At 42.9% G+C, this 22,411-nt stretch overlaps 1 protein-coding gene across 12 annotated transcripts in view; it reads left to right on the forward strand.

Moving 5' to 3' along the window:
- The first annotated feature begins 7,172 nt into the window (after positions 1–7,172).
- CDC42BPB (CDC42 binding protein kinase beta) overlaps positions 7,173–22,411 on the forward strand; it is a 98,112-nt gene continuing 82,873 nt past the window's right edge. For 7 of the 12 annotated variants that reach the window (XM_086749992.1, XM_086749997.1, XM_086749993.1 and 4 more), the window contains exon 1: positions 7,177–7,653. In XM_086749992.1, coding sequence (XP_086606118.1) covers positions 7,476–7,653 — 178 coding nt within the window. In that variant the 5' untranslated portion in view covers positions 7,177–7,475. Of the gene's footprint in view, positions 7,654–22,411 lie in introns of all 12 variants that reach the window. The other 5 variants (XM_086749990.1, XM_086749991.1, XM_086750001.1 and 2 more) reach the window with 3 other exon arrangements.

Consider the following 22,411-nt stretch of genomic DNA (forward strand, 5'->3'; position numbering starts at 1 on the left):
AAGCGGTATCCACTAAATCATTAGTCCTCTCAGAAACAGCAATCACAACTTCACGCTCCTCTGGGTTGTCCAGCCTGAGCACTCAGCCTGTGGCAATGGCCACTGCAGAGTCTTCATTTTTGCACTCAGAAAAGTCCCCGCTTCCCCATTCCAGCTAACGGACTCAGAAAAACAAGTGATAATCACAGCAGCTGCCTCCTCTTACACTATACATCTGCCCTTATATCTCACGGTGGGGAAGCAGCTCTCTGAACCCACAGCTGCTTGGGGAATTCCTCCTTGCTGCTCTTCCCACAGCACTTGCTGGTTGGAAGACCTCCTTGCCTGGGTCTCTGGGCTCTTGGCACCATGGGGTAGTCCCTGCCTGGCCTTTTGTCACTGAAAACAGGGCTTTGATAAGATATGTGTGATGCCATAAAACGTATATTTGACACTGTCACATACACTAGTGGGAATGCACCCACACTTGTAACGCTGTGTTTGGTCTTGTCTGTGAAGTTGAAATCCCAACTGAGGCACCTCATCACAGATTTGATTTTCAGAACTTCAAGTTGCTCTAAAATGTGTGGGTCCTTTCAACATTGTATGAAGACCACTATATATAGATAAAAAGAAAACACAGTAAAAGTGTGGGAACTGCACCCGCTCCTGCAGCATCTGCCACTGGAGGATGAGTAGCTCATTGCTAGTCCCACAGAGAAGGTGGTTGACATGGGGCATGACAGGGAGCCAGCCCCCAGCAAAGAGGTGGGAGTGGGGGGATCAAATATTTCCCATGGCAGGGGATTGGCGGAGGCTGGGAGAAGGGGAGTCAGGCAGGAGTAGCATTCACACTTGCCTGCAGTGCTGTGAAGCTCAGGTCTCTTCTGAATTGCTGTCAATGTTGTTACAAATCTCCATAATTGCTGGCATAACATGTGAGACAGAGGGCTTCGCGCAGCTTTGCTGCAACGGGGTAAGGTGGAAGCCAAAGATAGTAGCATTTGTAAATCCAGACTGAGTGCCTCTGGATGTGTAATGGTGCAGCCAAGATCAGCCTGAAACCTGGGTGAAATCTTTGTTCAGAGCCAATGAATAGGAGCAAAATGTCTATTTTGCACATTGTCAGAAAAATCACTTTGTTTTTGGAAGAGGTTTTATCGAACAGAAGAGTGAGAATTATCAGGCGCAGCATGTCAGGATATTTGATGCTGAAGTTGGTGCCGTTATTTTTTCACTGTCCCAGGATACTGTGAATAAATTGAAGCCATTTTGGTCCCGCCTCTGCCTTTCTGAACAGTGCCTGGAAATTTGTAATAAAGATCCATCGGCCGAGGATGGTTTGCCAGGTTGTCATTACTGAAGAAGTAAAAGTGTTTTCTGCACAATATCTCCTGCTTCTTTTAGGGCAGTGCACAACTGCATTTTTCTTGAATGCTATTTATGCTCTGCCTGTATCTTAGAAATAGATAGGAATATTTTCCGATTTCAACTCCTCATTACCACAAAATGATTATCTATGGATTGTCCATTGTGGAGAGGGAACCAGGGAATGGAATACGATAGAACTTGCTTTTTATTTTGATTATACAGGCTGTGAAAATCAAAGAGCACTTTGTCATAGAAGAATGAAGTGTATATTAAAGTAACATTACTTAAAATGCAAAAATATTTCATTCAAAGCAGACTACTTTTCCTTGTAGGTAGACTTAGTTGTGCTTATCTCCATGGGAACGCTCCTATTAAAGTCAGTGACAGATTTTTAAAGGTTCAAGAGAGAAGACTGGAGAATTTTTATTTTTAATCTCCAGTCATTGCTCTCAAGATTTAAAAAAAATTAATAAAATGCAGTATTAATTTAAAATGTCATATGAATAACACTGCTTCTCTCAGCAACCCAAGAGAATTAATCCTACAGATTAGCTAAGAAAAAGGAACACATTTCCTATCTATTTTTTGCACATATCACCTAAATCTAATATTATTCTCTGCAATAAACAGTACTACTGTCATCTTGGCTGAGCCAGAGTGCCAGAGTTCTAGCAAAAAAAAAAACCCAACAAAACAAAACAAAAAACCCACAAAACAAAATTGGATAATCTTAGTCTAGCATCAACTCAGGCAGAAAAATTGCCTCTAGCAACACGATGCTTTTCACACATTGTATAAAGATTGATCTGACTTAGTCTGGCAGATGTGAAGTTGCAGTAACACAACACTATTAAATGACAAAATGGCAGCAAGACATGGTACTGCTATTCGCAAGATACTGTAATTGTCGATGAGTATTTGGGTTTCTAATATCGTCCCTGTACCACTGCTTCCATCTCCCTCGAAGATCCCTGAAGGAGCCTGAGTCTAAGGGGGTTTTCATGTTTTGTTTTGCCAGTCTTTCAACATTACCATGTGCCTAAACCGACTGGATCATTGAGCCAATGCTTTCCTCGGGATACTGTGGTCTTGAAATCAGAACTGAAATAAAATCGAGCTGTTGTGTTGCCTAAATGTGGTGACGACATTCTGTTCCAGATGTCCATGACAATGATGTCATCTAAACCCCCCCGTTTCTCTACACCTCAGTCATTTTCAGACAAATTCTGGAAAAAAAAAAAAAAAAAGAACAAGTGGCCTCATCATGATTTTGATGGAAGCAGCTGCCCACTTCAGTTAATGCTGCTCTCAAAGCGTGAAAGGAATGGGAAGCCCGTTAATTTGATGTGATCCATTCCAGGCTCCTTGTATTAAATGGCCTGTAATCAGGAAACACACTGATCAATAAGACTGACAGTTTCCTGAAACAGCAGCAGGGAGGCAAGTTCCCTTCTTTCAGGTGAACTTTAAGTAGGCATAAATTACAAAGAAAGAAAACTATGTGAATAAGAAAAAAAATACTGAGAAAAAAACAACGTGTTTGAGAACCTGCTGCCTCTCTACTGGGAAAAATGAGGGATTAGCATGGTTTCTTTGCTATGATGGCATTCTGCTTCCTAAATCCTGCAAAGCAAAGCAGTCGGAAGTGACAGTATCCCCAAAAGTCTCTACTAACACACCTACTGATTTTTTCCTTCTTTATTGGTTTTTTTTTTCTCTTTAAGAAAGCATGCAGCGAGTGCAAAATCTTTTCATATCCCAGTTTGCTTCACCTTCAGTTCAAAATGTTGGGTTTTACCACCACCAAGATATAGATACTTAGAAGAGCAAACAGAAGCCCTGCCAACAAATGCACTTAATGGCAGAATGCACTTAACAGAAGGTAGCCTGCCAAATGGCTTTGCTGCTCTTTTTATTATTATTATTATGAGAAAGCATTTAGTGAAAAGTGGAAATGATCAGACTCTCAGCCCTTCCCAGCACTTCTCCATGAGCAACTGCCCTTTCTTTCCTCCCACTTCACTCGCCATCACGTGGAAAGATGGTTGTGAAAGCCCCTTGCTCGGCTACTGCATTAGCAGAGAGCTGAAGCAGACAGAGCTCCCCGGAAGCCGAAGCAGAGTTCTAGCATCTGCTACCCTACCAAAGGAGCAGTGACTTTGTTTTCTTGGAGGAATTTTCTATGTACTTCCCACCATGGCTAACATCACACCCATGGTGACTTAGGTGTTGTTGGTTTTGAGTACATTAGCTCAATGCTCAGGCTTACATGATGCAATGTAATCAAAGACAGCCCCCACTGATGGACTGTTCTTGGCTCCCGGTATGACGACAGCTGTAGATTTACACTGCTTCTGGCAAGAAGGAATTTTTTAGAATATTGCCAAATACAAACAGAGCTGGAAAGGTGACAGTTTCCTAAAAAATAATTCCAGGAAGGAAAGTCTATGATAACAAGATATAAACCAGTCATGTTACTTTTAGGCTTGTTTAACTCTTTCTTACATTCTACCTTTGGAACTCATTACTAGGAGCTTTCTCCGATTACAATTTAATTATAGTTTGCATTCTGAATCCTTAGAAACCTCCTCCCTTCTTCCACATTACTGAACTTCTCTCTCAGAAATTTAATCTAATTTCCTTAATAAGCAGAATATATTTAGATTTTCTAGCGAGGTTTTCTAGCTGTAGAGTCTCTCTTTGCCTATTAATGTAAAAACAATTAAAACAAAAAGCAAATAAAAGATGGCGACTTGATACTTTTTTTTTTATCTTTTCAAGAACTATGTCTGAATATGACAAAGTAGATATTTGCTATGTCTTCTTAATTTTTTTTTTTTTTAGCATGAGGGTCTTCATCGTTAATGATCTATGTTTGCTATTTCTGCCCATATTCTTTATATTTCTTCATTCTTCTCAATTCCAAAATCATCTGTGGGTGGATTTTCCTGAAGTCATAAAGCGGTGACACAGCTATTTCCTGTTGCCATCAAAATTCTGTAGCAGAATTTCTCCCTCTACTAGTTACTAAGTTACTTGGAGTACAGCCAAAAACAAACAAACAAAAAAAAAACCCAAGACCTGATTGGATCTGAAAAAACTTTTCAGTAGCCATATGGACTCCGTGCCTTCAGTTCTGTGAATCTACAATGATTCCAGAAAATACATAAGTGAGAACTCATCGGCTTACATTTTTTTTCTTAGAAAAAAGAGGAGGATTTTTAAAATCAGATCAGTCCTAGAAAAAGGGGCAGTATTTTTCCACTGAAATATACCACAGGAAAAAGGAACTGGTAAGATGGATCATTTAATTCATTTTAGCCAGATCACATTTATTTTTAGCATATGGAATTGGCGCAGATGAGTAACAGAAGCAGAATACCTTCAGCTACATTTTCGAGCTTACGTACATTTTTTAATATGTATACTGAACATCACTTTTCAGCTAGGCAGGTTTTTTGTACTTGCAAACCTTGCTATGAAAACCCAGCGCTATTTACAACACACAAGGCTTTTAACTCTTTGCGATAGTTTTTGAAATCTTTCAACTAGTTCTGGAATATCTACAGTATCGCTCATAAATACTTCTGCACATGCTGCTCTAATACACTAAAACTTCCATAGTTGTCAAAGCAGGCTACAATATCATCTGTCACCCATCTGTCCTTTTCCCAGCACAGGATCTGATTCTTCCCTGTGACGGGTGTAAGTCAGGAATAGCTCTTAAAATCCCTGGATTCTACTAATGTGAAACAGACTGAGGAGACTGGAAATATTACAGTGATTGGTAGGCAGAAAATGGCTATTTCTTCATCCAGCTGCAGTTTCCTTTATAATCTCTTCCTTGCTAAAGGAGGCGGTGACAATCACCATCTGCAGGAACAGATAAGAAGGGGAAAGAGAGATATTGTAACAGGATCTTTAAAACTCTGATCTCCCTAGCCATTACTCTGACCAACTGCCCAAAAATGAGTCTCCAAAGCAGTAATAAGTGGAAAATGTTAAACTCTCCTTTCAAATAAAGCAACAGCACCAGAAATACAATTTGAATTGTTAAAATGCTAAAGATTCTGCAAATGAATGTATCTAGGATACTAAACAGTTTGTGGTCAGGTGGAACAGCTGTAACCAGGGAGGAACATTGAGAGAGAACAATGAAAACTTCTACATATGCTGTGAAATATTTTTTCAAGTCGATGTTTGCAGAAGGAAGTATGATGAGGTAGAAGTCATTTATGAAAAACAAAATAAAACTATTTTAGTCCAATGTGGTTTTTCTTTGTTTTAAAATTATAGATTCTCAGTATAAAAGTATGATTCACAGGACCTTCTATCAAATTGCATTTTTTATATTTAACAGGTCCCAACAAGCCTGTACCTTTTTGATCCAGGTAGTAGGTCCAAATGCACAGCACAGTATTATTACAATCTGAGTTGCTCTCAGATGCAACAGGTATTCGGTGTCAAAGAGATATCTATCAGACATGCCTGAGGGCAAAGGCTCCTAGAAAGAATTTCTGTAATCATCTGCTGGACCTCTCTGTCACGTTGGGAGCAATACTTTCTGCTACACAATACTGCATCTAGCTCTGTCTGGTTATGCTCCTGACCCTTTGAAAAAGGCACCTCCCTGTATACAGCACTGGTCAGGTTTGGCCTAGGCATTGGCCCTGAAGGTGACAGTTGAGAACATTCAGGTCTTTCAACGATGACCGACATGTCACATCTGACCATGGAGGACCCTGGCAACTCCAGCTACCACTGCGCAAAGCCCCGCCTAGCTCCAGCTCCTGGAGGCAGGTGGTTTCCCAGCCGCCTCTCTTTCTGATGTGATGATTTTCAGAAAACACACAGCGCTCCATTCACTTCCCAGGGGAGACAAGCAAGGAAAAGGCATCCTCCCCAGTTCAGCTTTGCATCAGGACTTGACTGGCTGCATTCCTAGAGATGTAAACTTCCATCTCACGCTACTCAGCATCTTGCCTTAAGGTGCTGCAGCCTCAAGAGAGAACAGTTCTCAAATAAGTTGAAATGCAAAATAAATTAAAAAAAAACCACTGTGCAAAGTTTGAGTGCCCTACACTGGGCTCCCTTCTTCAGGGGAGCGCGGACAGCAGCTGTTAACACATGGGGCTCTATTTGCCCAGGCTAGCTGCTGCTGCTATGAAATAAAGCCCTACCACCAGGCAGGTTTTGAAAGGCACAGAAAGCCACAGCTTCCAGACGCCATGTCCTGCTGCGGGGCCTTGCCAACCCTGCCAGCCCCGCGCCTGTTTCCGGAGGCTCCACCAAGGCAAGCCCGGCCGCAGAGCCGGGAATTGCAGCCGGGGCAGGGAGAGGCGAGCCCCCCTCCAGCCGTGGCCGGAGAAGCCTCCCAAGCCCCCGTCACGGGGGTCACCCCCGTCCTTCGCAGGCAGCCAGGGCCCGGTGCGGGCCGGGGTGGGTTGGGGCAGCTGCCCGGCCCCCGCCCGACCGGTGGAGAGGGGACCTTGGCCCCGAAACCCTGCCGGGATGACCCAGCCTGGGACACAGACACACACATGCCGACTGCGCCCAGCCACCCGAGGACGAACGCGCAGGCGGGAACGCGCAGCCGAAGCGGCCTCCGCCCCTCCCACGCTCCGCGGCGAATCCGCCGAGGCGCTGCAAGCAGCGGCCGGACGCAGCCATATTCCGTCCCCTTCCCAGGCTACGGCGCGGCGCTCGTTCCAATCTTCCTGTGCGGCTTCGCGCGGCCCTGCCCACGTCGGAGCGCGCGGACGCTGCGTGGTGGGCGTGGCCGGGTGCCGCTCCGTGGGACGCGCCGGGCCGAGCTCGCCGGGGCCGCGAGCGCTGCTGCTGCCGCCGGGAGAGGAGGAGCGGGAGCAGCCCTTCCCCGCCGCCGGGGAGAGGCCGGAGCGGGGAGGGGGTGGCCGGGTCCGGCCCATGGACCGTCCGAGCCTGAGGCGGAGCCCGTGGAAGGAGCCGCTCGGCCCCGGCGCGGCCGTGAGGCGGCGCGGGGTGCGGGCGGTGCGGCGCGGCTGAGCGCGGCGCCCCGGGCCTTTGCGCGCCGCCGGCTCCGTCGCCTCCCGAGCGACCCAGCCCCAGCCCCTGCCCTGCCCTGCGCCCGCCGCCGCCGCGGCACCATGTCGGCCAAGGTGCGGCTGAAGCGGCTGGAGCAGCTGGTGCTGGACGGGCCGCAGCGGCACGACAGCGTGCTGAGCGTGGAGACCCTGCTCGACCTCCTGGTCGGCGTCTACGCCGAGTGCAGCCGCGACTCGCCGCTCCGCCGCGACCGATACGTCTCCGACTTCCTCGAGTGGGGTGAGCCCGGGTGGGAGGACGGGGACTGGGCCTGGATAGTTGGGGGGGAGGGGGTGTGGGATCCCCGGTGCCCTGATCCCCGGGCGAGGGGCGGCGAGCTGGCCCGGGAGGGCGGCCCGGCCCGGCCCCGGGAGTGCGCTCCGCGCCGCCGCTCCCGTCTGCGGGCGGGGTGGGGAGAGGCCGGCCCCTGGATGCGGAGCCTCCCTGGGGAACACCCCCGCCGCCGGCCGGGCCTTGACCCCTGCGGGTCCCTCCCAGCTCCGCTCGGTCCCCAGCGAACCGCTTGGCAGACGGAGCAGCACCGGCGTGTCCTTGGCCTGAAACCCTGCTCGGCTTAACCCGAAATGTCAGGCTAATCCAGTGCTCCTCGGAGGGTTTCCTACCTGGGGGAGGGGAGGAGGGGGCGAGCAGCAGGCTCAGGCTTTGGAACACTGCTCTGGTGCCGGGGTTGTTGCTGTTGGAGAGAGCGTGCGTGTGTCTTGGAGGAACAACAGTTACCGTTCATCATGCAGTCTTTTTTTTTTTAATTTGGGCATGCCGCCGAAGGCCAGAGCAATTCTAGGCAGCTTTTATAACAGCTTTGTTTAATGATTTCCTACTGTTAAACAGCCTGATAATGAGAAACCTCCAATAGCATGGAGTATGCTGACAAAAGAAAACGTGGATACTTGTGATAAAAGTTTTATATCCGGTGTTGTTTAGTTAAGGTTATTGACTACAAGTGTGTGGATAGTAGAGATCCTTCCCTGCTGCATGCCTAAATGAATTTATGTTAAAATGGCCATGGTGGCTGACTGGTTTATTCAGCTGAGTAAGTTATGAATAATAATGTATGATGAAGATGACTTAAGTTCTCCATGGAATAAGAATTGGAGGAGAGAGAGGGAGAGATCATTGCTCACGAGAATATTGTCCCGTTTATCAGCTGTTCCATGCATGTACAGTTAATTAGGCTTTTAAAGAGCCCTCTTAAAAAAAACCCAACCAACCCAAAACAAAGGATTTCCTAAGGGAGGGGGAGGGGGCGATTTACTCCAGTAAATGCAAATGTATGTCTGTAGCACTACAGATCAGAGCACTAACATGTAGGGACAGCTGGTTCTCCTTAATTTCTGTGGGGACCACCACTCTTTGTCATACACTAACAAACTAAGAGGATTCACTTCCTGGACTCTTCTATTGACGTCAGTAATGCGATTGCCAACTGAATAATTAACCACTTTATCACATCTGCCCCACAAGGCTGCAGCCTGGGGAACATTGATTATTTGTTTTGTGATGGGAGTTTTATACAGCTTCTGCAAAGTGCAGTCTGGTTTTATACTCTTGTTTTCAAGCTGATGGCTTGAACGAGTGAGCACCTACAAACTGTTAAATGTGATAGATCGGCCTGTGACGGTACTTTGAGCACTGGAGTTGAGGAAAGGATTTGGGGCAGGCCAGAGAATGATATGCTTTTTCTGTAGCGCTGCTGGTGGTTGTGTCTTACTGACTGATCCTCGCGTTGTCGTTTTCTGTGCAATGGAGAGGCCGATTGTCCAATTGTTTATAAAATCGCTTCTTTTAATTCTATTTATTGTGTTCACTGAATGTGAAAAGGTTACTGACTCGATGAAAAGTATAGCTCGCAATAAAAACACTGTGTAGTTCTTACTGCAGTGTGGATTACCCTAGTATAACAAAGTGCCTATTCAATAAATAATTGAAATGTATGTGAGCTACCATCTGGTGCTGCAGAGAGGGGATAAAAGTTTATAATCCAGGCTCTTGATGGTAAGGGGATGGGCCTAAATCTGGACTACTGTATATTTGAGTTCCATCAATAAGGAATACTCTTAAAACCATTTACAGTTGATACTGTGTGTTTGTCCCTTTCCTGCAAGCTGTTAAAAGCAAATAAATGCCAACAACAAGACACCTTTTATCTGTGTCCTAATGCCCTCGCAGTATGTTTCCACTGACAAGAAACTTGTTTCTGCCTCCATCTAATAAGGAAAATACCATGCCAAGCATGCTAATCTTCCTCATGTCATGATATGCAGCCTTAATTACAGCCTGGTTCTCTGTTAGAAGATATTCTGGATTGACGTGCACAAGTTTTGTGGGCTGTTCTGTGTCTGTAGCAGCATAAGAGTGTAGTTAAATATTTGGGATATACTTTGAAGATCAATGTTTCTTTATCAACTGGAGACAGAAGGAATTTCCTTTTGACAAAATGGAGACTTATCACTGACAATGGAAATAATCTTAATACCTATGCAGCTTAAATTAAGCTGAGCTATATAACAAGTATTTCTTTTACTGTTTTGGATTTAAAACTGGGTGTGAGGAATTTTGCACATGTAAAATGCCCTTAAAATGATTCAGCGTGGCTAATGGAGTTGCTTACGTTCTTAATTGCCAAGAGAAAATATGGTTCAGGCGTGGTAGTTGAGGCAGAGTGTTTCCCTGGCTCTGGGGTGCAGAGGAGATGCCGAGTTGTGTGGTGTAGCTGCTGGATGTGGATATCTCTGCTGTCTGACATCAGCATGATGCTGCTCCTATTCTGGAGCTGGTGCTTTTGGGAGAGGGGAAGTGGGGAGTCCAGAAAATATAAGTCCCACTTTATCCTGTGAGCCTTATGCCTCCTTCTGCCTGTTGAACATCTGTAGAAGCACCTCACCTGCAGAGGCTGGTGCACCCTGAATGGTGGATTTCATTGCTTCTGTCCTATAAATCCCACTGGTTCTTCCTAGCAGTCCTGCCAGAGGCTTTTTTCTTAAAAATCTTCTTCCTATTTGCTAACCATAGAAGAGCGTGGGGTGTGGCCCTTCGCCTTGAGGCGGCTTGTGGCTTCCATTGCTTTAGAAATGTTGTAAGAATCTGCGAATCTGCCATTTTAACCTTAGCAATTGTAGCTTTCCCATGGTGAATGGAGTTTTCAAATAGACTATTTTTTTCCCTATACCGGAAGTATAATACACATATCTTTGTGCCAAGTATCGTTGGAGAAGAGAGACCTGAGCTGCAAGTGAGGAGTTCAAAAGTCCTTTTCTTCCACTTATTTTTATTTATAACTCACTTTAAATAAGGTCTCGCCCAATTAGTTATCAGTTGTTGTTCATATAACAGATATTGAGATAATGCTCAGTATTCTTAGTTGGAATTGAATCTGAGTCTGTTACATAGCAGACACGTGTCTACATGTTCAGAAAAAAATTCCCAAATCTGTGCTTAGTGTCTTTTAAACTGTTGCTATGCTTGCTGCTTGTAGAGTGAGAAATTGTGAGGAGTTCTGTTTATTCCAGTTACACTTGCTCAACCCTCTCTGAAAGTCATCAGTGAAACTGGGCTGCTACAGCCTTTTTGCCTGTGAGGCCAAGTGGCTTGACCGTCTCTGCTGGTCCTTCCAGCACACTCAGGCTGTCAGGAGAGCAACCAGGACCATCCTGAGAAAGCCTGTAAAACAGTCTGCATGGCCCTGAAATTCTATGGAGGTACTTCCATTGGTAAAGCTGATACAGGCCACTAGTGAAGACTACCTAAAGCTGTCAGCAAGCACAGAAGAGGATGCGTGGGCTTTGGACTTAGAGTGAATTATGGTTTGTACCAGTGCTGCGGTAGTATGGTCCATGCACTGCAGAGGGACCTCCCGAGAGACTCTTCCTGCAAAAAAAAAAAAAAATGTGTGCTGTCCCTTATTCCACGTGATGAGGAGAGAAGTGCAGGAATGCTGGAGCAGCATGGCTGCAGCTCAGGTGTCCATGCATCACCTGTCCTTTTGCTTTCAGGTACAGTGTGTTCCTCCCTACAGAGCCCGTTGTTCTGTCATACTGAGGGATTTGAATCTTTCATAATCCTGTGCTAGAACGACTACTCACAGGGCACCTTGCTAGCTGGCACCACATTCATGCTCTTCTGACATCACCTTGTTTTTCAGGAGTTATCTTAGTTGGCTGTGGCTGGTGCTTACTGCCCCTTGCTTCCAGTCAGCAGGGACTGGTGCAACCGGCTGCTCCGTTTTTGAACAGCTACTTGGCACAGTTTGCAGCCAGCAGGCAAGCATGTTCAGAGAAGAGTCTAACAGGAATGGGCCTTATTTGTATTCAAAATGTTCTTGGTGCTGCATAGACTCTCTTGCTCCAGCCTTTGTTTCCTCTGACCCTGTTTTGTACTGCTGGCATGCTGCAGAGGGCAAGATGGCACATGTCCCCACATAGTTCATGCAGAGTTGTCTCACTCCTGGACTATGTACTGCCTGCTCCTCTCTGTGAGAACACCTCAAAACCAATGTCAGAGTAGTTTAGACTGATCGGAAAAGTGGTTTGGGCCTGGTTTTTTTTTTTTTTTTTTTTCGCTTTTCATTCCTTGAAGCAGGTGCACAGGATACTTCTGTGGAGTATTTCTCCTGATGTGTTATGAGCCATCTGTTTGAATGCTGACTTATCTTGTGCATTCTCAGTTTATGCAAGATCTGCTACCCAGCTAGACTGGTGTTCTGCTTTTGGGTGGTGGGATTTTTTGTTTAGGTGTTTGTTTTTATTTTTCCTGAGAGGAACTTACTTTAAGGGGGATGAAGCTGTGGGAAAAAGAAAGAAGATTGCAGATGATTAGCACAAGTAGACTGGCTGGACACCTGCTGCCAAGCCCTTGAAGACAGCGTAGCAGAATAGGCAGTGGATGCTGGCATAGCAACAGCAATATATTCCCAGTCTGGGCTAGAGGAGGGAAAAATGTGCATGCAGAGAACTTAAAGCAACCTATCTCGCCTAGCCTCGAGCTGTCAGTTTTGGGTATATAGCTGTTACACTTGAGGCTGGTCCGTAGATGGAAAAATCATGCATGGAGCGTTCACCAGAAAGGATTGCTGTCATGCTGCTGGTGGTGCAGTGATTGACAGCTTTGGGTCACTGTCAGGAATCGTGCTTCAAGTTTGGATCTTGCTGTTGGGGGAGCTCTGTGAACTGTGCAAGTCAGCTCCCAGACCTACTGTCTTCTCCTTCCAGCTCTACTTAAAGAGGGACCTTAACCTCTCACATAAAAAAAAAAAATCTAATGAGGGAAGGGACAACCTTGCAGGGTGGCCTTTCTGTCAGAAGAGTGTAGAGCCTGTTCTCTCAGCCTGAAAGCAGTTATATTCAGAAGTGTAGATGTAGACCTGAGAGAAGATCTTCCCAGCCTGTATTAGAACATCTTCAAAACTAGCTGTAGGGTGGACCTAGTCATCTGCCAGAGGCACTGATGTACTAGAAAAAGTAGTAGGTAAGGGTGGGGGCACAGTCTATGGCTGAGAGTGCTGCTAGTATAGGAGGCAGAAACCATCGTTAAGTATTTTTGAGATGACCTTAGAGTTCTTGTCAGACTTTGCAGGTTGCTTGTGAGGATCTTTTCTCTGTTCTTTTTGGATGACACCAGGAAAAACTGTCATTTGATAACATGTCCGATCTCTTGACTTGAGGGCTTAAATTCCTCTCGTATTTCCCTTTAGTGCTCCTCCCCCATCTCCCGCTTGCAGAAATGCACATGGAAAGCCAGAAAGGGACCTCGGGCTCTGCTAGCCTGTGTAATGTCCTTCTCTCCGCAGGCAGAAGCTGAGCGATAAGCCTGTTGGGCACACATGCGATGTGAGTGTGGTTGTGTAGTGAAGACAACTGAAGAAGAAGAAAACTGGATTTCAGATTTTGGCCGAAGTTCCTCTACTTCCTTCCTCTGTCCACCAAAGCCTGTTACAATGCCTTACACTAGAGCTAGAGGCGGAAGGATGGGGTGAGGGTCCATCGGGGTAGGGTGAAGCTGCAGGTGCCTTGTAGAGGTTCTGGAAATGCTGGTGGTGGTGGCCATGGTTTCTTTGTGCATACTATGGTGTGGATGCAGTTGGAGACCTGCTCCCTTGAAGGCTTTCCTGTAGTTGGAGATGGGGCACTGTAGCTTAGATCACCTTTGCTGATGAAGTCTTTGGTCATCTGGCAGAATAGTGTGAGCATAGCTGCAGAATCCTGGTTTCCAGTATTCTCTGCTGTCATATGAGTGGTTTTTATTCTTTTGAAAAATAAATGTTAGGATTAATTAACGTTGGAGTAGCCCAAACTGCCATGCTAGCTTTGATAGCACTGTCGTCGGGGCCACTGGTCTGAAGGCATGCGGCTCGAACCTTGCTGCTGTGTGTATGATGGACCCTGAGCAGTACATCTGTTCTCATCTGTTATTTTTAGAATGAGCCACTATCTTTTAATGACTCTTTCTGTAAAACTTGATGCTGTGAAACATTGGCACTGAATGCCACAGTCATGTTTTGGTGACGGAAAAGTGATGTGGTGGAGGATGAGAGATACGTTGGCGTGTGCTGTTAAAATGACAGCGGTCCTGGGTGAAGCTTGTCTTTTGTCCCATAGAAGGAAGTGGGTATTGTTTTTTCTCCTGAGGATAAAGTTGCTAATAAACAGTCTTTACAGAGGGCTTGAGGAATTATGTGGTATGTTAAAGGCTGTGACCTATATTTTGTATTTTAATTTTGTTTATATATGAAAACTCAGGGGTAAATAAGTCGTTGATAAATGTGTCTTCATGTAGAAGAAATAAGTGCAGCTAGTAGTTTCTCACTCATGGTACATGATAAGGTATAGAATGCAGAAATAAGGTTTCATTAGCATCCATAGATCTAATATTTTTTCTGACTTGTTTTACTTAGAAATCTAAATTATTTTCATATTGCTTTTTCATAGGTAATATTAAGAAAACTGTATTTTGCCAGAAAATACTTCATTTATGTCCTTAAAACTTCCATGGTTGGCACAGTCACGCATTATCAGTGGAAATGACTTGGATGTTGATTTAGTCAGCAGATCTAGTGCAATGAACTGTTTTATCAAATGAAGTTGAACTAAACTTTTTTTGCAAATAATTCACATGTGGGAGTGAGTCAGTTTGTTCTACACCTACTAGAAACAAATTGTTTTAGCTATGTGAGTCAGAACTGAAGAGACCTGTTTCATTAGCTTTTTTAACAAGCTGCTTTTACTTTATAGTTATATTAATGTTTTGGATTTTAGAAATGTTGATCTGTGGCTGAGATTACTTAGGAATGTTAAACTGCTACAGATTCTTCAAATTTATGAAACTTACATTTTATCCCTTGCTTGTAATCTGAGGCAATTCATGCAAACTGGTTTTAGATGGATGTTACAAAAAGGAAGAATTGTTAATACTTAATTGCAAATTTGTCTGAGCCATTAACAGAATATAGTGCATAGATGAGGATAAATTTTGTGGGTTCTTCTTTTCATTACGCATATTTGAAAAGATGAATAGGATGATGGACCACAAGCAGATCTATTTAGAAAAATAGAAGGGACTCGTTAAAGGTGTTTACTCTATTTTTGCCTTTGAAAGTGCTTTAAACAGAGTTGAGATTAATTTTCTAAGTCTTTCACAAGGTACACTTGAGAATTCCAATATATTCTCAATATCGTTATCAAAGAGCTTGTATCATGCTCGCTAATACATCCCACTGAAGCTCTGGTGTGTGTTTGTGTATATATATATTAAAAAAAAAGATTTAATTTTTAATAGCTTTTCCGGGTCTAAGGATTTCAAAGTACATTGGTCTGTGGTTCAATGTGATCTGTTCATTTTAGCTGTCTCCTAATAATAAAATATTTCACTCTATTTTTCTCATCAGCGCATGCAGATTGCCAGAATGCAGGCTTTCATTTACAAAGATCTTTGTTCACTGTAATGAATGTAGCTTGCTTCAATAGGAAACTACACACTGTTTTCTTAAGCCCTGATTTTGCATAGACCTCAGTAATCATGTCTGTAGATGTACTTAGAGTGCATTCAGATTAAGTGTGTGCATCCATCATTGCCAGCTGAGGCCTTAGGCATCTTGAGGTGCCTGAGATCTTAATTTCTGTCATTCATGTCATCAGGGTCTTAATACTGAAACCTCTTATTACCTAACCATGGTCTAAAGATTCAAATGTCACTGGTACCTCTGGATGCCCAACCTGAGACCTCTGTCAAGGAGTCTGAGCTTTGGAAAATGGTGGGGATATCTTCACCAAGTATTGAATCATTTACGGAGTTTATTAATCAGTTTAATTATGTTTTATGGAGTTCATTAATCAGGTTATTAATGTTCATGAAGGCTAAGGTATAGCTCTTAATTTACTTAAGTGCAGTGACATTGAGGGCTGGATATGTATGGCTGCCTTTCCCAAAAAGGCCAGGAAGATAAAAGTTCAGAAGCAGCATCAATTCCGGATACATCCCGAATTGTTTTCACCATTTATAGTTGTTCTCCAGCATAAAAATAAACATGGATAATTGCTTTGTGAAGTCCTACTTGAAATGTGTTTATGCCAGTTTAGTGAGACATGCATGTCCAGGATTTTAGCGAAGGTCATACAAAATTCTGTCTGAACTTTTAATTCAGCTTAAACCTGGGTTATAATGTTCTAGTTTTCATCAAAAAATTCAGTGAAAGATGAAGTAATAAGTAAGACAAAAATAGTTTTAAACTCCCTTAAGTATATACATGGAAGTCAGTCTTAAAGGAGTGTTGCAGCTGTTCTGGCAATACTGCACTTTTATTTGCGACTGTGTACTTTTTGGGATGTGGATTCACTCTTTTTTGTAGATGATGTAACTTTAGCCAGAATAAAGCAATCACTTCAGAAGTATGGGGGAGTTTAGTGATTTTGCCACTAGTAGTGGTTTCTTAGCCTAAGAACTAGACTGCATGCCTTCCCTGGATAGGTGAGACTTAAACAAAAGCTTTCAGTTATTAGAAATTCTTCAAACATACATAAAAATGTATCATGCCCTAAAGTGGTCTAAACCTTGTAGTACTGGAAAAAAAGACAGCAAATACCCTCTCCCAGCAATTAAACCATTGTTTTAGTTTAAGACATTAAAAACTGTAATCCAATAGAGTTGTACTAAGTGGAATGTGCGGGGGAAATCTCTGTCCTTATCCGAGGAAGGATGAGGTTTCTAATAATTACACGGTAATACTTCTGGGGCATCTGAAACCTTTTTCCCACTCTTGAGGAATTCCTCTGTCCCTGGTTCCCCCTCTCTTCCAGAGATCCACGTGTACCTTGAGGGTGGATGGGGCTTGTCTCCTTTGCCTGGATGCCTTTGAATTTCTGCTGCTGTTAGCATGACTTCTGTGATCTTAATTTTGCACATCCTTCCTCAAAAGTTGGCTTCTTCATGGAGCTTTTCTGTGTGCTGCCAGCTTTATTGCTGCCCGTGTGACTTGGATTACCGATACTGAAAGATGGAGTGTTCTGAGTGTCTTTTATTTTACTGTAATTAAAGCAGAGTAGAAGCAGCAGGAGGGTGACTTTAGGCATGAAGATCCTATTATCACTTTGAAATATGTTCCCAAAGGTTTGCTTTTTAAGATATATGCTTAGTCTTTAAATTTTGCTCTTTTCCTGATAGGATTACTTAGGTTGTCATGTGTCGTCGTTCCTGCCACCCCGGTTTCTGTGTGTGATGGGTATGTGACTGCATCCTCCTTGTCCCTTGTTAGCACTAGGAGATGGATGTGTAGTGTGCATGCTCTGCAGGCTTTGTTCTGCTGGCTTCTGCCTATTCTTGGGCTGTGAATCTGAAAAAAGAGTAGCAAATATATTTTTTTTCTGTGGCTAGGTATACTTGAGTAAGATGTTTGTACTGAAAATTTTTAAATTAAGGATTTGGGTTTCTATTATCCGGTCTGTGATCATTTGCACTATGTCTGAGTGAAATGGGAATGTAATATCTGTCCACATTTTCTTTCTTTTGAGTTTATATTTTCTTAAAGGCGAAGGTTGGATCTCACTGAGCACTGGCTGTCAGTGGTTCCTTTTAGGATGACTTTGTCGCGCTGCAACACTCCGAAGTTACTCACCTAAAAAAAGGAAATTTTTTGTGATTCAGAACCTCACCCTGTATGACTTACTACAGGAGGCTGGGAGAAGAAAATCTTTACATGTACAAATGGCTAAAAGTGATCTAAAGATCCTAATGGAGTAACTGGTAACAAGTAACCACGAGATGTTGAATTATAAATGTAGAATGAAGGCTGGAGTCTGTGGTATTTAATCTTTCTGCCTTTTATGGGTAGTATGGTATTTGTCCTGAACTCACAACACTTCATCTTTCAGAGCAGACTTTCTGAGAAGTTGCAGATGAGTTAGTCTGTTGTGTCACAGGGAAGAAGCACAAACATTTTCCTTCCAGACCAGCTTTAGCTAGTTGTAGCAAAATGCCATAGTCATGTGGTGCGATATCACTGCACGGAGGAATTAAGTTTGACTGTTTTAACTTGCTCTCTTTTGTAACCGAAGATTTCCATTACTAGCGGGTTCAGCCTTTGTTTTCCTGGACAGTTAATATTTAATTTGGGAATAATGACAATATCAAACAGCTGTTTTTAAACTGTGGCTTGGTACTCCACATACAATAATACAGGACAGCATACAGTGGGGATACCTAACTGGAGCCTGTGTCAGGCCCACAGACTGTCTTTATCTCACCCTTAGAAGTATTTACTGGTTATTAAGGCGACAGGACTGCGGTTATCGCTCTGTGTATGTTATTGCAGGCCAGCAGGATTTACTGGACTGGGTGTAGTGCTGTACTGATCAGACTTGACCCAGGCAGGCAAGAGCCAGTCAGTTCTATGTCCTGGGCTAGAAATAATCAATGCTTGTGCATCTTGAAGTTGACTGTATCCAGTGTGAATTGTGAAGACAAAAGACCTGACACTTTGGAAAGGAGGGAAGGAGGAACATTTTTCATTTTAAAAGATTTCAGTGGTGGAGAAGCTTGTACTGCTCTTAGGAAAGGGCTTTGCAGTAATTATCCTCTATGTTAAAGGTGTGCGTGCATTTGAGCGGCTCAAACCAGGAGCAGAAGTGTCCTGATTGATTTTGATAGAATCGGAGCTTCGGGTAGTCTAGTTATGAACTTCCTGTTCTTGTGGGTAGTGTTAAACATCATAAAGGTTTTGTTTAATGTTTCATGCACTTTTTGAGGGTGGGGATAGCAGAGATTACATTCTATACTTTACCTTTTGCATACCAGCATTATTTCCTTCACGCTGTAAAACCTCACAAAATTCAGCATGACAAGTCTGAAGCCTTGTACTGTGAAGCTGTAAAAGTTGGGGACTGGCCAACTAGAAAGCAACCTTGCAGAAAAAGATTTGGGATTCCTGGTAAAAAATTAGTTGAAAAAGTCAGTAGTGCCTCATTGTAGAAATGAAGGTTGCCTGTGTACTGGACTGCAGCAGCAAGAGTGTAGCCAGCAGGTTGAGGGAAGTGGTTATTTTGCTCTTTACAGCACTTCTGAGGCCATTTCTGGAATACTGTGTCGAGTTCTGAGCTTCCCAGTACAGAAAAAAACACTAGGAGACTCCAGTAGAGAACCACTGTTGTGGTTGGAGGCCTGAAGCACATGATGTGCAAGAAAAGCCTGAGATACCTGAGTCTGCCAGGCCTGGAGAAGAGGAATCTGATCATGACCCTCAACTGCCAGATGTGAGGTTATGGAGAACACAGAGGCAGACTCCTCTCAGGTGCACTGCCAAGGAGAGGCAATGGGCACAGGCTGTGGCAAGGAGGACTTTGATTATGTGTAAGGGAAAAAAAAATATTCCTCCTAAGGGTGGTCAAGCACTGGAAGAAGCACCCAAAGAGGTCTCTCCATTCTGGGAGTTAAACTTCAGCTGGACAAAGCCTTGAGTGACCTGATTGAACTTTGACATTATCTTAACTTTGACTAGGAGGTTGGACTCTGATCTCCGGAGGTCTCTTCCAACCTAAAATTACTCTGTAATTCAGTATCGTGTTTCTTTTTCTGTGTTAGCAAATTTATTTAACATTACGGCTGCCTTAATAGAAAACAGTTATTCTTCGTATTTCTCAGAATGAAAAGAAATATGTTAAATAGAATCTTCTTGTTGTAGGTAAAGTAGTTGACACAACTGGTATAAATTTACTGTTCTTTTTTTTGGTAATCTCAGGTGTTTACCCTGACTAGTTGGCATTTTACCACATAGTCTTGAACATAAGTATCGACAGGCTTTTAGCTGAATTTTAGGCTTGTAAATGGTGGGAAACTAAATTTTATTTGTGTTGTTTTGCCATGTATTTAATGAAAGCACCAGTTTCCTTGTTCCTGGGAGAGAATTGCCAGAACAGGTTTTGAGAACTTTGAACCTATGTTTTATGTCTAGTGCTTTTTCCCAAGTGTGATTTCCTTATGCCTGGTTGTTAGCCTTGATAGCAGTTGAAGTATTTTAAAGCTTTGTTCCATGGTGCTGTCAGAAGAGCCCACAGTCCCCACATGGCTGCGAGCCTGGATCATCCCTTACAGAAAATACAGGTTTAGCTGTTCTGCTAGGTATGTTCTCATGTCACGAAGGGATCTCTGTCTAGCAGGGTTCCTAACTATCCTTATATCTCACAATATAGCAGTTGCTAACAACAGGGTAAAACAAATCTTCCTCGTAGCTGTAAAGATCTAACGGGAGATAGTCTCTTTTTTTAGTTTCATCTGTAAAATAAGAGCTCGTATGACTTACGTGAAGTTGGACTTGCAACGTGGTTTTTAGTGCTTATTGTCTGTCTTGATGGTACTGCACTTAGCAAACCAAACTGCACAACAAATTCAGTGTTTCAAAGTCATATTGATGTATGGAAAATAGCACAGAAAGTGCTGTCAAGGATGAGGATAACAATGTACAAATGGGACAAAACCCAAGGACTGATTCCTTTTAGTGCTGTGTTGTAGTTATTAACAGAGTATTCTAAGTAAAGCTTCACTTTCCATACAGTGAATTTATATCTGTGTTTTTGAGTATGTTGCTTGCAGAAAACTCTTGGGAAAATAATAAGTTTTTTCAAAATTCTTATGGTTCCTAAATTCCTGGAAGTCTAGTAGACATTCTTGTCAGGGAATGTATACTGTCAGCTATGTCATGAAGGCCGTCATTGACAGTACTGTGTAATATAGTGTCATGGTTCATCACCCTTCTGGGGCAAGGACTGTGTGTGTAAATGATAATGTGTGTTAGTTTTTCAGAATAAACTTTGTTCAAAGTGTTGTATAGTTGTTTCAGATGCCATGGTTGTGAGCCCTCACCTCAGCTGTGTTTGTGGTTGATTTATAGAAGTTGTTCACACTGTGTTTCAGTTTCAGTATATTGCCTTCCTCTTGGGAGGTACCTGCACGCTGTGGAAATAGCCTGGGGGGAAAAACAGATAGTAAAGTAATGGCAATAACTTACTTTTTGGGCTGGGTCTTGCTGCCTAAAACTGCTGAGAAATGTGTCGTGTCTCCCCCTTCAGGTTCTTAATTTCCTCTTTTGTTTTATTGCTCAGACTTTTTACTTCTAATTTCCTATCTGTATTTTGAGAAGCCAGTTTGCAGTGATGTCTTTAAAACAGCAATGCACGCTTGTGCACACATTGCTGCCATGATCTTTTGTGTCAGTGGCTGTAATATGTCATTGTACACATTGGTAATAATAGTTTGTTCTTGCTTCAAGAATATGCTTGATAGTTGCAGAATGAATAATACCGAGTTTTTACTGGAAAATGTGCTCCAGTAATTTACCTTCAGAGCTCTGTGGGGAGCTCTGAAATGGGTGACAGCTGGTGAAAGATAATGGATTATCTTTCTGCAAGAGAGAAGCATGGGCAAGACCTACTTCTTAATTCAATCTCCTCGCCTTCGTCTCTCCCTCCCCCATCATGTCCCATATAACACTTAAGAACCTGTCCTCTCCATTTTCTAAGGGACTTAGGTGGAGACTGTTAGTTGTCACTTTTGTGGTTTGTTTTTTTTTTTTTTTTAAAAAAAATAGATAAACAAAAAAATTAATTGGCAAGGAAATAAACTTAGCTGTGCATAACAATTCATGGAAGAGGAAATCAACACTGTCTACTTGTAATCTTTTAACACTTGTCCAGAAATAGATTGTTGAGGAGTCATGGTATTTGAATTAAAATTTGCAGTATTGGAATAAAAAATGAGCAGGTACATGAGTTAGAAAGGACTGGGAAAAACATTACCTGAAATCTTAAATATTGCTCAGTATACTACAAACAGTGGTCAGGCCAGATATCTTTACCTGGTACTTCCAGAAGTGATCGTCTGTACTTTAAGGAAAACTTTAAGTTTAGCTTATGTACTAAGCTGTTAAATAAGATTTTGAAGGAGAGAGATGGAACCGGTGATACTCGAAGAATAATTTTTCATATGTGATAACTGAAAGATTCTTACTAGACTTCTAGGAGTTTTGATGTGTTACACTATGTTCGCATAGGAAAGCTGAGACTTCAAATTTACTTTTTAGTTCTTTGAAAATGCATTTCTTATAGAGTGGTTCTTCAGAAAAGGCCAACTTCTTAAATTTTTATTTCATATAATATAGTTACAGATGTTCCTGTCTTCTTTCCTTCCTTTAAAATACAGCTGAACGGTCAGTCAAGGGTGAACTTTTGACAGCCACTGCACAAACTACTCAACTGCTGTAAAATTTCTTAAAACAATTAGGTACAGTTTTGTTCCTCTGTAAGAGTAACTACTGGTGCAGTCAGAGCACTGTAATAGAAATTGTGATAAAGTGCCACTTGCTGTTCATGCAAATAATACAGTGCAATAGTTCAACACAACTGTTCTTGAGATTTCTTTTTAAAGATTTTGTGGTCCTAGGTTTTGGGTTTTTTTTTTTTAATGATGCTGCTATGAACTTTGTTTTAAATTCCAAATTATGTAG

The sequence above is a fragment of the Chlamydotis macqueenii genome, chromosome 5, assembly GCF_036417535.1.
Source record: "Chlamydotis macqueenii isolate bChlMac1 chromosome 5, bChlMac1.mat, whole genome shotgun sequence".
Classification (NCBI taxonomy): Eukaryota; Metazoa; Chordata; class Aves; order Otidiformes; family Otididae; genus Chlamydotis; species Chlamydotis macqueenii.